Source organism: Abramis brama, assembly GCF_963993115.1.
Source record: "Abramis brama genome assembly, chromosome: 3".
Classification (NCBI taxonomy): domain Eukaryota; kingdom Metazoa; phylum Chordata; class Actinopteri; order Cypriniformes; family Leuciscidae; genus Abramis; species Abramis brama.
In genome coordinates this window covers 42,257,426-42,271,569 of record NC_139965.1, presented here as the reverse complement: position 1 = coordinate 42,271,569, position 14,144 = coordinate 42,257,426, and the positions used below count along the sequence as shown (strand labels likewise).

The 14,144-nt window shown below is 38.1% G+C and overlaps 1 protein-coding gene across 1 annotated transcript in view; it reads left to right on the top strand.

Annotated features, from left to right (window-relative positions):
* Positions 1-14,144, top strand: part of adam19a (ADAM metallopeptidase domain 19a) — a 116,042-nt gene that overhangs the window by 63,873 nt on the left and 38,025 nt on the right. The window contains exons 5-10 of the mRNA XM_084109561.1: positions 1,029-1,105; positions 4,819-5,002; positions 6,917-6,982; positions 7,554-7,625; positions 7,757-7,923; positions 8,512-8,596. Coding sequence (XP_083965687.1) covers positions 1,029-1,105; positions 4,819-5,002; positions 6,917-6,982; positions 7,554-7,625; positions 7,757-7,923; positions 8,512-8,596 — 651 coding nt within the window. The remainder of the gene's footprint in view (positions 1-1,028; positions 1,106-4,818; positions 5,003-6,916; positions 6,983-7,553; positions 7,626-7,756; positions 7,924-8,511; positions 8,597-14,144) is intronic.

Below are 14,144 nucleotides of genomic sequence, written 5' to 3'. Positions count from 1 at the left end.
ATAGCCTATATAAAATTATCCTACACTGAAATATTTGCATTTTTACTATGAAATCAATAACAGCTAGAACATAGTCTATTATTTTTTAATCCCACACTGCACTGTGGTATAATAGTGGTCAATCTATGATGTCAATAATCATTTTAGATAAAACTAATTTAATAAAATGTATAAAAGAAAACAAAAAAGCATTAAAAGGACAAGTAAATGGTAAAAACAGCATAATTAATTGTATAAAAATATTCTGTAAAATTACAATAAACTATTACAGTGAATGTGATGCAGGACAGGTGAGATTTGATGAGGAACAAACTTTGTGCTGTTAAAAAAAGTATGTTTTATATAGTATGAATGTGTGTAGCGTGACTGAAATTCAGATGTACTGCATCTGCCATAAGTCAGTTGCATCACTTCACTGCCTTTCACAAATCCTGCAGTGCACTTCGGATCTTCGGTAGAGGTACTAGGTCATCTTTTTGCCTGCTGCTCTTTTCAGACATACTACTTTTTGACATACTATATAGTAAGGAAGTAGGTATTTTCGGACTCAGAGATTGTCAAGCGTCGTCTTCAGAGACCATTGATTTGTGTGCCTGTCATGCTTAACTATCCCTCTTTTGCTTCCTGTCTTCAAATAAATGAACTAATTTCACGGTCTGACCATTCATATAAGCCTTTTGAATAGCTGAAAGAATATCACTTATACATAGTTTGGATCAGTTTCAGCACAGTTAAATGGAGCGATTATTTTCCAAATGTTAGCGGCGAACTCCTGAGGGAAGTTTTCCAGGACTGCAATCAAAAAGAGGCAGACTAATTAAGTCCAATAAACCTGAAAGCCAAAAATGTAACAAATGTAATTGTGATTTACAGATGTAGTCTCTTTTTACTATGTTCCATTAACTCGGTTTTGCCCATTTTATGAACAACATTAACTCTGCAGCCTTTCTGTTGAGTGAACTGCTGCCTTTTATATCGTTTTTCACTGTCCTCCCTCCAGTAATCTCTTTCTCTCCTTCCATCTCCAGGATCATTGCTTCTATCACGGGAGGGTCAGGGGTCATGCCGACTCTTGGGTCGCTCTGAGCACATGTTTGGGAATGAGGTATGTCATGTCTGGCATAATTGGATTCTCTTGGTTCACCACAAACACAATACATTCAATTCATTCGGTCACATGTCTCCAGAAGGCTAAATGCCACACGGCTTAGTGTGATCTTGAGCATTCTGCGAGCATTGTATTGTATGACTTTTATATTGTATTGTTGTTGTTTTTCAGTTACTAGTGTGAATAATGAGAGTTTGTGAGCAAGCGTTTTGCATGGGAGTGTGAAAGTTCGAAATGCTCTATAGAGAGCGAGCAAATCTTGTTGTTACCCTTCATTTGTGCTTGCAAAAAGTCGGTAATTTTTAATTTAGCATATGCAGCACAATTTTGTGTGCTTCATTTGTAAAGAGAGGTAATGTTTTGGCCAGGTTATTGAATAAAAGCACTGATGACTAATGCTGTTGGCCTACCAGAATGTTAATAGTTTGTTGTGCTCAGTCCTCATTCAGCACTGAAAGCTTCCTCTCTATGTATAAACAATATTCTCAAACAGCCTTGAAACTACATCTGCCTCTGTCTGTTCCAGTTCATTTTAAACCTAATGCCTAGATATATAAACCAAACCTATCTGTCTTTGAAAGATACAAAAGCAACTGTTAAAAGGTTCACTAACCAGGTGCTAAGGTTTTGTTGTGGTGTTATTTTCATTTTACTATACACAAATGTATTGTACTGGTGGGCTTTGACAAAGAGAGCATGAAGGTCATGTGTAACGTAGATTTTACAAACAATTTAAATACTTTTAGATATTTTTGGCTACGTACTTGTGGCTAGATGGGAAATTAAGCTGCAGTTTACTGTGTGAGATCAGAGAGCAGCAGCCAAGATAGTTGTGGGATGAATCAACATTCCCTTAAGTGTGTTTGCTTGACTCTATGAGAGCAGTCGCTCCTTTGACACACAGAGTTTGTTGTATACGTTTAGTCGACGAGCCAGTTTAATGAAGAAGAAAAACCAGTGTTATTAAGGGCAAAGCCCTGGAGAGTCTATCTCTAGATATTGCCAAAGGTCTTGAATTTCTTATGAAGACAGATCAAGTCATTGAACAGCTGTTGCAAGATTTTGCAAGAGCAAACGTAATTAGCACTGCATGTTTTGTCAAGGCGACTCTTGGGTTTCTTTACCTTTAGCTCATTGGAGGTTTTGTGCTGATGTGCATCATAGTCTGCAGTTAATAGAGACAACAGTCCATTTGAAAATTTGACAGCGATGTGGCTGATTGTTTTATTTTCTGTATTAAATATTTATTTTATTATTTATTGTTTCATGAATATCATTACATTTATGCCAAGGCAAATCAAATCACTGCCAAATTTGCCTACAGTTTTGGTGTCAGGAACCATTATAACGCCACACCCAGAGTCATTTCTGCTCGCCTGTAGTCAGCTTGGGGAAAATGACAATCCTCATTTTGAAGATAATAGTTGGATGCCCTGGGGCGTAAACAAATGGTTTTGCGACTAAATGGATTTTGGACCAGTTGTGAACAATTTGAAGGCAAAACACATTTCCAGTAACCATAAATCTGTTTTGTAAACAAGAATGAAACAAATTAATAATAAAGCAAATTAAAACAAATTCAACACTGGAACTACTAGGGAACAGTAGATTATTTTTTATCTCTTTACAGTGAGTACAACTTTTGAAACATCCTGTTTATATTAGCATACATTAGTATTGCTGGTGATGAAAGCTGCTGGTAAATACATTATCGTTCAAAATTTTGGAGGTGATGCAATTTTTTATGTTTTTGAGAGAAGTCTCTTTTGCTCACCAAGGCAGCATTTATTTGACCATAGTAATGCAATTAAAGGAATAGTTCACTTAAAAATGGAAATTCTGTAATTTACTCACACTCAAGTTGTTTCTAACCTGTATGAATTTCTTTAATCTGCTAAACACAAAGGAAGATATTTTGAAGAATGTCATTAGACAGTTAGGAAAAACAATACTGTGGAAGTCAATGGGGTCCATCAACTTTGTGGTTACCAACATTCTTCAAAATATCTTCCTTTGTGTTCAGCAGAAGAAAGAAATTCATACAGGTTTGAAACAACTTGAGCGTGAGTAAATGGTGACAGAATTTTCATTTTTAAGAGAACTATTCCTTTAATGCAATCATATTAATGCAATATTAAAGCAAATAATAACTGTTTTCTATTTTAATATATTTTAATATATAATTTATTCCTGCAGTGGCAAAGTAGAATTTTACGATTTTGTCATTTTCTGCTGATTTAGAGCGCAAATAAAACATTTTTTTATTATTATTATCAAAGTTGACAAATGTTGAAATGAAATATTTTCTAACATTATGTCTTTACTGTCACGTTTGATCACTTTAATGCAGCCTTGCTGAATAAAAGTATTAATTTCACTGACAGCTTCTTCACCAGATCCATCATTATGTGACAGTGATACTAATATTTATTGCATACACACAGTACTTGCTCTGCAGTAAATCACTGAGCCAGTTCTATTTGCTGATTATACTTATGTATTCTATTGTCACTTCATAATTGTGTATTAGACATTGCCTCCTTGAAGAATAAAGGTTATTTGCACTCATTGAGTCATCAGAGATTCAATTATTGTAGCACAGAAAAAAGTATACTTACACTATTACATACCTCGGGTGACTAGCGACCTTATACACTTTTTACAAAAAATAAATAAATTACAAAGCAGGCATTCTTTTATATATTTTTTTCTTTTTATATGGTTTATAATTAATAGATTGAGGAATACTAAAAAGGGTGGTGTCTAACTTTAAAAGATGTATGAGAGGCAGGGTAGTGAATGATGTCTGGGGTCGATAAAGACCTGAGGTATGTATTTAAGGGTTTAAAAAAAATCTTATTGACCCCAAACCTTGTTCCAAATTCAGCCCCAAGTCCTGCAGAGACTGTTGAATAGGGGTCCACTGTGGAGCCCACATCAGTGCAGACTTGAGAAAACAGGCATATTGAGGACACATACAAGAACACTGAAACTTGAAATGACAAATGGGACACCCTCAAAGCTTTATTTTAAAGATATTTTTTAAACGTGCCGATCATTTCTTTAGAGGTAAAACTTTTTACTGAAATTAAATTTCGAGTGGTGCTGTAGATGTGCTCTGGGAGACCTCAATTCCAGTGGCCCCTATGATCCCTATGATTAGTTACTGAGGCCAGAAACAGGATCAAGAGGAATTAAAATTCCTCTCTGTGTTTCTATGTGTGCTTGTGAGAAAAAGAGAGAGATCAGATGGAAAATAACTCATAGATTCGTTCATTTTTACTGGCATTCTTAAATGGTATTGATAAGGGCAAAACCTTGAAAAAACTTACAGGGATAGTTCACCCAAAAATGAAAATGATGTCATCATTTACTCTCCTTCATCTTAATCCAAACCTGTATGACTTTGTGTTTTCTGTGGAACATAAAAGAAAATATTAAAAAAATTGTCTCAGCATTTTTGGTCCATATAATGAAAGTCATTAGTTTCCAGTGTTTTTTGGTGTCCAAAATATCTTCTTTTATGTTCCACAAAAGAAACAAGTCATACAGGTTTGTAAATGGGTGAGTAAATGATGACAGGATTTAAGTATCCATTTGAAAGCTGTTGTGATACAGAGATCCCTTCCCTTCATCTCTAATTGTTTTTGACACAACCTCAACAATGGAACTGACATTAAACTGACATTGCTCTGATTTCCTTTTTTCAGAGGTCTGATTGTCTTGAACTCAAATGATACATACTACCTGGAGCCAATCAGAGGCCAGGAGGTTCTCCACCACACCTTCCATCGCGCTGAAGACCTGCCTATCAAAAGCGGCACATGTGGACACAGCCATCAAACTGGACTCCTGAGCCTGTTCAGTGGTCATCTTAAACCTTTGCATCAAAGGGTCAGTCAGAAATGAAATCATTTGTCTTCATTTTATATCTGTAAATGTTGATCTTTACAGAATATATTTAATTAAAACAGATGGCATGCAAAAAAAAGTCTATTAATCAATCCTTTGCCCAGGTGACAAAAATCACATTTTGTAAAGCAGCTCTCACTAGTTTGTAAGCATTATGGTAATTAGGGAAATAATAACAGAGTTATTACCGTCATTATTCAACGTGTAAAGTCTCTATTTCTGATTTCATGAGTGGATTATGAGTGTCAGAGGCAATTTCTCTTTCACAAAAGTAAAGATGTTCTGTTCCCTCCATTCTATAATGACTAGATAGCTATTAAATGAAGGCCACTCACAGGAGAGAACATTGTTGTCTGACACAAAGCTGTTGTGTTGCATTGTCAGTCTGCAATTCAACCAATTTTCGTGCATTTTCTTTCCCCCATAATGCGCTGCGGAAATAAAAATGTGTTTTGGCTCATTACAGTACAGAAATAAGGCCATCTTAAGCCCAGGTTAAGTGTTCAGACTGATGAAGTGCATAATGTAGGCTTATTATAACACTCTTGAGGATCATTAGCAGGAGTTGGGAGCCCTCCTACTGCTTTTATTCTGCCTGCACTTGCTTTCTCATTAAGCAGTGAAGTCATCAAACTGGCCAGCTGTTTACAAATGAGAATTAGAGGGTCCATAAATTAATAAAAAGTGTGGACTAATGTTCTCAATGTCCTCAATGATGATGTATTCCTGGTGCTATTGTATTACAAAGGTCCTGAACTTTGAGGTTCATGTATACTATAGTAGCATGTACTACAGTGTGTCCCTGTTTGGTTTTTAGCCTTTAAATGTCACAGATCCTTCGTGTACAGTCATATTGACATTGTTTTGCCTTGGAATCTGATTTCTAGAACAAATGACAGTGGTTCACTTGGTTTCTCCTTGGCTTTTTGTAGTTTGCAATGTGTCCTCAAAACTAAAAGCAATGCAATATCGGAGCTACTGTGCATTTCTGAGTCCGTGACATTCTTTACATAGTAAAAATATTCAAAGGTACATCTACATACTGCATTTGTACATAAGCAGGACCCTGCCAAAATATGTGTAGACAGTCACTGTGTATTTTTGTATTATTATTATTATTATTAAATAGTTATTTTCTTCTTTTTTTTTCTGAAATATAATTAGGGGGAGCTAAACATTACTAAAGGAATCGTTGGAATTTAAACTGGAATTAAATTCCGTGCGATTCCCATTAATAGTCATACAAACGAGTTCCTGACAAGACTCGTTTTGGCGTGCAGTGCTTTGATTTTTATTGCTTATGAACATTTATTAACTTGCACTTTTATTTTCCTTTGGTTTGGTTGACAATGAAGATGATTTATATTATGCACATCCTCTTCTTCCCCTTATTTTATTGTTTCATTCTCATTTTATTTACTGCTTGGTTGCTGTAAATGCTAGCTGTCACTTTGAGACGACTGAACACTTTTGTGATTACTATGCCAAAGCAGTCTTTTGAGTGAATTAGACCCATCAATTAAAATGCAAATAAAAATGAACGTGAAGTGCATCAGTGACGGCAAGCAGTAAGAAATAAGCAATATTGCTACAATATTATTGCATACAGTCTTTGAGCTTTTTCTAGTCAGTTTGTAAAAAAAAAAAAAAAAAAAAATGTGGGCATGGATGACAATTAGCATTTAAATTAATCCTTATTTTATACTAAATTCAATATGTGTGATTTAATACAATTGTCACTTCCTCGCTTGTCAAATTGTTGCAGACATTTATTGTATGCATGAAGAAACAAGCCGCAAGAGACTAGAGAAACAAATCCATAAATCCTACCCTCCAGCAATTAACGTTTCTTTCTGCTTGTCGTTTGTTTGTTTCTGTATTTATCCCCACCCCTAGGTTAGACGAAATGCCTGGGGTACTACAAAGTACATGGAACTGTATATAGTAGCTGACAACACACTGGTAAGCTGATGATGCCTGTGTCACGCTCACTTCTGCTAATTAGAAACTTCCACCCAGAAAAGTTCACCACAGGAATTAAGGCTTTAGAGCTTCAAATACAGACCGAGTTATATAAACTTTGCTTTAGAACTGGTGCTTTAAGCCTAGTGTTACTTTCTCATTCAAATGTGGTCACTGAGCAATTGTTGCTTAAATATAGAGCTTCGGAAGAGCCTTTTCGCTCTCTCGCACGCACTCTCTTTTTTGTCAATACCATTTGATGATATCTTACGTCTATAAGAAGTTTTTCAAGAAGTTATCAGTGAATTCAATTTTTAGTTCTTATTTTCATGAGGGTCATGCAGACAATCTTTTCAGTGTTACATTCTGTTGAGTTTTCTGATTGAGTTCTTTCATACATTTACATTGAATCTGTATAATATTCACCAAAAGCCAAAAGAGGCAGGAGGTTATGTAAGATTTCATTACAGCTGTATTTAGTTAATCAAATTTCTCTGTAGCAGGTTTTTGCATTTTCTCATGCATTTGTATGTTTGTCTCGATCAATTTTCCTCCTGCCGTGTCTCTACAGTACAGAAAGCAAAACAAGGACCTTCACAAAACTAAACTGAGGATAATGGAAATTGCTAATTATGTAGATAAGGTATGTCAAGCCTGGTGCATTTCTTTGGTTCAAAGGTTTTGTTGACTGTTTAGAGTGCATATTTGTTTTCTGAATGCAAAATGTATTGATGTCTGTACCTTGTCCCTAATTTTTTGGTTTGGTTTGATCAGTTCTACAGAGTCTTGAACATTCGTGTGCCTCTGATTGGTCTAGAGGTTTGGACAGAACATGACCAGTGCATTATCAACGAGGAACCAAATTCAACTCTTTGGTCCTTTCTTCAGTGGAGACAGAAACTCAAATCCCGCAAGAAACATGACAATGCCCAACTACTCACGTTAGTCACAATACACACCAACCCTGTGCACATGTTTAAAACAAGACTGTCCTGTAACTTATTCTTAATGAAGTATATTTTAAAAAATGTATTTAAGTTTGCTTGATTTTATTGTACGTTATACATTATTAAAGGGATAGTTCACACAAAAATGGGAAGAAAAATTGACTGTTGTCATTTACATTTACCCTGTAGACGTTCCAAACCTGTATGACTGTCTTTCTTCTGTGGAACAAATTTTATTTTTATTTGTAATGGTCAATGGTAAACAAAAGTGTTTGGTTTTTCCAGCATTCTTCAAAATATCTACTTTTGTGTTCTGCTAAAGAAATAAAGAAAATCATACAGGTTTTTTTTTTCCTTTAGTGTGTGTGTGTGTGCATGTGTGTGTGTGTGTGTGTGTGTGTGTGTGTGTGTGTGTGTGTGTGTTTGTGTGTGTGTGTGTGTGTGTGTGTGTGTGTGTGTGTGTGTGTGTGTGTGTGTGCGTGCGTGCGTGCGTGCGTGCGTGTGTGTGTGTGTGTGTTCAAAGAATGGCTCATGCATTTTTATTGATATCAAAGCTGAAATTCTGTATTGTTTTCCCTGCAGTGGTGTGGTTTTCAAGGGCACCACCATTGGCATGGCTCCGCTGGAGGGCATGTGCAGTCACGAGAACTCGGGCGGCATCAACGTGGTAAGAAAGCGTGCATGCTTGCATCTGGAACAGGCTGTACACAGTGTGTGTATAGATTGTGTGTTTGTGTATGGCTCATGAGGGGATTTGATAAAATGATCAATAGCTCCAACACACCTGATTAGCCTCTTATTGGCTCTATTGCTTTGTGTGGCTGGAGAGGAGCACTTCGCAGAATACCAATGAGGGGTGAAGCGTTTCTTCTGGATATTACACATGGGTGGGCTCATTCCACATTACATCAATATAGCCTGCTTAGTCCTACTGAGATCAATGAGGTACATGAAAAAAAAAAACATTTTTTTTTATACATGTCAACAATGGTTGCATATTACATTTTAATAATTTGGATCATTAAGGGCTGACCTACTATGTTCACACAATAGCATAGTTTCTATAATTATGAGTAACTATGTGATGATTTTTAACCACATGTAGTATCTGAGAGGATAAAAGCAGTGTAAATGCCAAACAGTAAAAATTAAATGTCACATTGTCAAAAAGACACACTACAAAGTATTGATATTTACTGTCTTTATCTGTCACTGTGGTTACAGGCATTACTAGTGAGTTAGAGAAGTGGATTGGCTTTCTTTGCCCCTTCACCTGTACTCGAACCGCTTCTGTCTGCTATTTTTTTCAAATATCCAATTAAAAATTAGGATAAAAACGGTAGCTGTGGATGCCAGAAATTCACTGTAAAAAATATGGTCACTATGTTTCAGGTATTACATGATGAGATATTGGTGCTTGAAAATTAACTTATCCACCTTGTTTTGCAATTTGTGCGAGACAATTCATTGGCCTCTATAGGTATTGTGAAGTGTTGGTTAATGACGTAACGTGTGGGAGAGAAAGAGTAAAGAAGATGGATGAAGTTCTCTACTTCTGTCTCGTGTGTTTCTTTGCTTATTAACTCCTGACAAACCCCACAAATTGGTGACGAGGACTAGGCATTTTTTCGCTATCGTTGGTCACGAAGATGTCTGTTTCTAATGTGCCTTTTCCTGAGTTTTTTTCCTGACTTGCCCTGGTGAGCCTGCTATGCTGTTCAGCACATGGCTGCTGAATTTTGAAAATGACCTTCTGGTTATTGATGCAAAAAGGGATAATTGGTTGGATGAAAGACGAAGAGCCGAACTGCTTCACTGTCTTGGTACAGAGGTACAACAGATTTTCTACTCATTGCCTAAAACAGGTACAGGTGGCTGTATAATGATGCAGAGGATGCATTGAAAGCACGTGCAAAAAGTTGGCATAGTTTCTCAAAGCCAAACCTTCAAGCGGTCTTACAATGACTAGAAGCTGCAGGCTTACAGCTCAGTGAAGAAGTGTCACTTCCAGCAAACCAGTGTCCTAATAATGCTGATCCTGCTGATTATCGGTCACATTTGCCCTTGTCTACTTCTGCAGATAATGCTGTTTTCTCCAGCTCCTGTTGATGATGTTGAAGAGGAGTTTGATTCTTTTCTATCTGCTGCCTGTAATTCTCTGTCTGCAGCTGATGTTGATGCGGCATGCGGTTCTTGTCCTGCACTAACCAAACTTCGTACACATTTCAAATGGTTGGTTGGCCTCCTTCACCCAAGGGACTAGATGTTGAGTTTTTGCCATACAATGAACTGTGAATGGAGCTATCTCTTAAGGACAACTTGGTCTTCCAGAGCTCACAGCTGATTGCACCTGCTTCTCTTCTTTCTATGCTGGTCTCCATAGCGCACGAAGGACATCAGGGTGAGGTGAGAACCAAACAACGTCTCTGTGATCTCTATTGGTGGCCAGGGATGGATGCTTAGGTTCATGATGCTGTATGTTCCTGTCATGTGTGTCAGCTCAATGACTAAACTGTCAAGTCACATCCTACTCCTCTCCAGTCGGTGTCGCTGCCAGATGGACCATGGCGGGCCTAGGGTCATGATACCAAAATTCCAGTAGTCGGTACCAATACCATTCAAATTTTACGGTTCTCTGTACCAGTTTCGGTACCACAGCAAAATCTGTTGGAACTATTTAAGTATTTTATTTAACTATTTGAAGAAAAAAAAAATTCAATTAAATTCAATGAATTTATTATTTATGATGGTAATCATTATAAGTAAATAATACATATAAACATTTGAAGGCCACATGCTGTTTAATAGTAAAGCTAAATCTACTGTACAACAGTAGCCCAATATATTTCTGTCAATTTCTTCAAGTTAAACCAAACTTTTATCTTGACGGGTTGCCGTGAAGAACTTTCTGTGGGTGTATGATGTGATGATAGTTTTTTTCTCAAATGAAAAGGTAAAATGCTCATGAAGTGAATCTGGAGATGAAGTTAGTTTGTGCATTCATGTCCTCATATAGTGAGGTGGAAGAGGCTGATAACACAGCGAACGTCACGCGTGCTTCAGTGTGTGTCTTTGTGTATGGTAATTGAAACCGTGCGTCTGCTAGTCTTTTTGTGGTCAGTTAGTCTGGAGCCCTGCACTTAGATAAACACGGAAACGACTGAAAGCAGCCGCCTGTCAGCGGGTACCGAATATATCCAGTACAGTCTATACTACCTGTAGCTGCTTCACTGTAAAGCAAGCTGCTTTGAAACAATCTGTATTGTAAAAAGCGCTATATAAATGAAGGTGACTTGACTACCGGTACTTCAGGAATGCTGGTATCCTCATATTTTCAAAATTTCAGTACCGACTTGATACCGAAGAACCGGTACTTTTGACAACCATAGTCGGGCCATTTGACACTGATACATCTGACTAGAAGTTTGCTATAACATTAAGTGACTATTACAGCAAATGGTGTGAGGCCTCCTTTACTCACACTGTCACTTATGGATTCTGTGGTTTCGTTTCTGTCATCAGTCTTCAGCCGCCATGGAAATTGAGTATAGAAATGGAAATCCATTGAGTATATCTGCTGCTTTTTCTGCTTTTCTGGAAGGAAGAATTATTCGTTACCATCTTTCCTCTCTCTACTACCTGGCAGCTAATGGTGCTGCAGAGAGGTTCAACCGTGTACTCAAACACACTGTCCAAATGGCCATCCAGCATCATAAGTCATGGAAACCTGTGGTAACTGACTTCTTGCAGGTGTAATATGCTCCTCTATGGCAGGCAAATTCACACAAGGCTGTCTATTTTGCCATCTTTTGTTGTGCACCCACCAACTGACATGACAGTTCACCAAAGGGTTAAATGGTTGCAACACAAAATTAAAAAAAATACACTTATGCTAAGCAGGGTGCTTGCACTCCTTGTTTCCAGGAGGGGGATAATATGCGGGTATGAAATTCCTTGCATGTTCCTAAGGAACACAGAAAGTTTACTGATCTGGTCACGGTTGCCAAATAACTTAAGCTGGGTACATACCTTCTTATGGCGCTTTTCCACTACACAGTACGCTCGACTCGACTCGACTCGACTCGGCTTTGTTTGGTTTTCCACTGTGTAAAAGTTGTACCTGTACCTGCTTCCAGGTACTTTTTTTCGTACCACCTCCGGCGAGGTTCTAAGCGAGCTGAGGCGATACTAAAATGTGATGTGAAAACACGGCAGACTGCTGATTGGTCAGAGAGAATCGTCACTATTCAATGCGTCATCATTGCACGCGCCAGACGGAGTATCCTGAATAAAAAACAGCAAAACAAAAACATCCAAAAACAGCATACACTCGATTTCCTCCATTGTCCTGTGTGTGTGGGTAGCGGGTGTGTCTCGCGTAGAAGATTAATTCACGGCAGTTTCCTGCGGCGTCGCTATGACGACCAGGTACTATTGTGGAGGTACTGTCTGCAATGGAAAAGCGAGCCGAGCCGAGTCGAGTCGAGTCGAGTCGAGCTGGTACTGGTAATGGAAAAGCGCCATTAGACATGGAATGCTTCCCATCTTACTGCATTTCAATGCACACCAACAAAAGAAAAATTTCCAAAAAATAATATTTTCTAACAATATTTTCTGTGTATTTCTGGATGTGGTCAACACCAGACAGCTTCATCAGATGGCCACGATCACTACTGCAGTTTAGGCCATGCCCATGCTAAGCTGGTTTTGTGGATAGTACATACTCTCATTGCAAGAACGTGCCCATGGAAACATTGCGGTCAGTTTTCCTACTAAGCAGAATGTCACCTCGGTTACTGAAAGTCTTGGTCCTTCTGCTACTATGCACAAGGCCTCGGCTGCAAGCGCTAAGGGCGATCTGAGGGTACCAGTGGAAGCATTTCAACCGGGTGAGTCTCCACAGACCTTCCATTCTTCAGCACAATTGTCTCTCCCGGTTGAGTTCATGGATGAGTTAAGCAGTTTCCCTGCAGGCAAACCTAATTTCTCAAGATGAGGATGAGTTGTAAATCGCAGAATTAAAGGGTGAGTATTTGACCGATTTCACAGGCATTTGGTCCAGCGATGTCCACTTTTCTTTGGAGATGAAGGAGATGAAGGATGCTGAGAAAGGACACTTTTGCAACACATCATCTTGCAAGGAGATTTTGTGGAGGATTTTTACCCAGCAGCAGCAGTAAAAAACAAACAAACAAATTACAGACAGAGGTGATAAAATATTGCGGTGAGACCCGGCCGCCAGCCTAAAGAGCAGGCCGCCCAGGTCCCACACCCCGTCTGTCCGCCGCCAAAGTCCTTCCCCATTGGAGCCACCTGCTCGCCAAACAGCGCTGAGAACCCCAAATAGGATTCAATGGCTTAAAATCCTTAAGAAAGCATGATTATCAGGTTCCTCAAGAGGTGCCAGGAGGTTAAGTCCTCCAAGGAAAAGGAGGGACTGCCTTAGTGTCCTGTAACCAGAGACTGGCTCCACACTGATGATAAGCAGCCTTAAGGGGAGACACGGCAGACAAAAACATTGTTTTGTTTTTTCACTGGTCAATTTTGAGATTTTGGACTATTTGTCTTCAATAACATGTCTTCTTTCAGACTTGTGGTGAAAAAAGTGTATTTTACTACACTTTGTCTATTTTCGTCTGTAGATTTCTCCTAAATTCAACAAAAGTTGGCGTTCTAAATCAACATGCTGCTCCGCGATCGCTGTCTGCACCCTGTCATCATATATAACGTTGGAAAGCTCTCTATCTCTCCTGTACAATGTTGTCGGATCCAAATATGGTCATTTCCTTTTTATCAACAACCAATCGTGAAAGTCCAATGGGGCATTTAACTCTAAAAGCGAAATCTCATTGGCTGGTGTCAATTTCTGACAACGTGATTCGTTCAGATGCTTCACGTGACGTGCTCTGACATTTCCAGAGAGTGAAATATATGTAAATTAGCGATTTTTTTTATATTCTTTATATATAAAAATATATATATTTTTCATATTTAAACATAAATATTCAAAAAACTTGTAATAAAAAAGAGATTTTTCTTAATGTTAGTAATCAACTGGGGAAGTTTCATGCTGATATCTTTTTATGTTTTTTTTCTATTCACCTGGGGTGTCTCCCCTTAAGCCTGGTCATTGCATGGGTCATAGACCTTTGTAAAAATCCAGGTTTCCACACCTTATTCTCTCCTGGGACCTTTCTGTAGACTCTCTGTTGAGC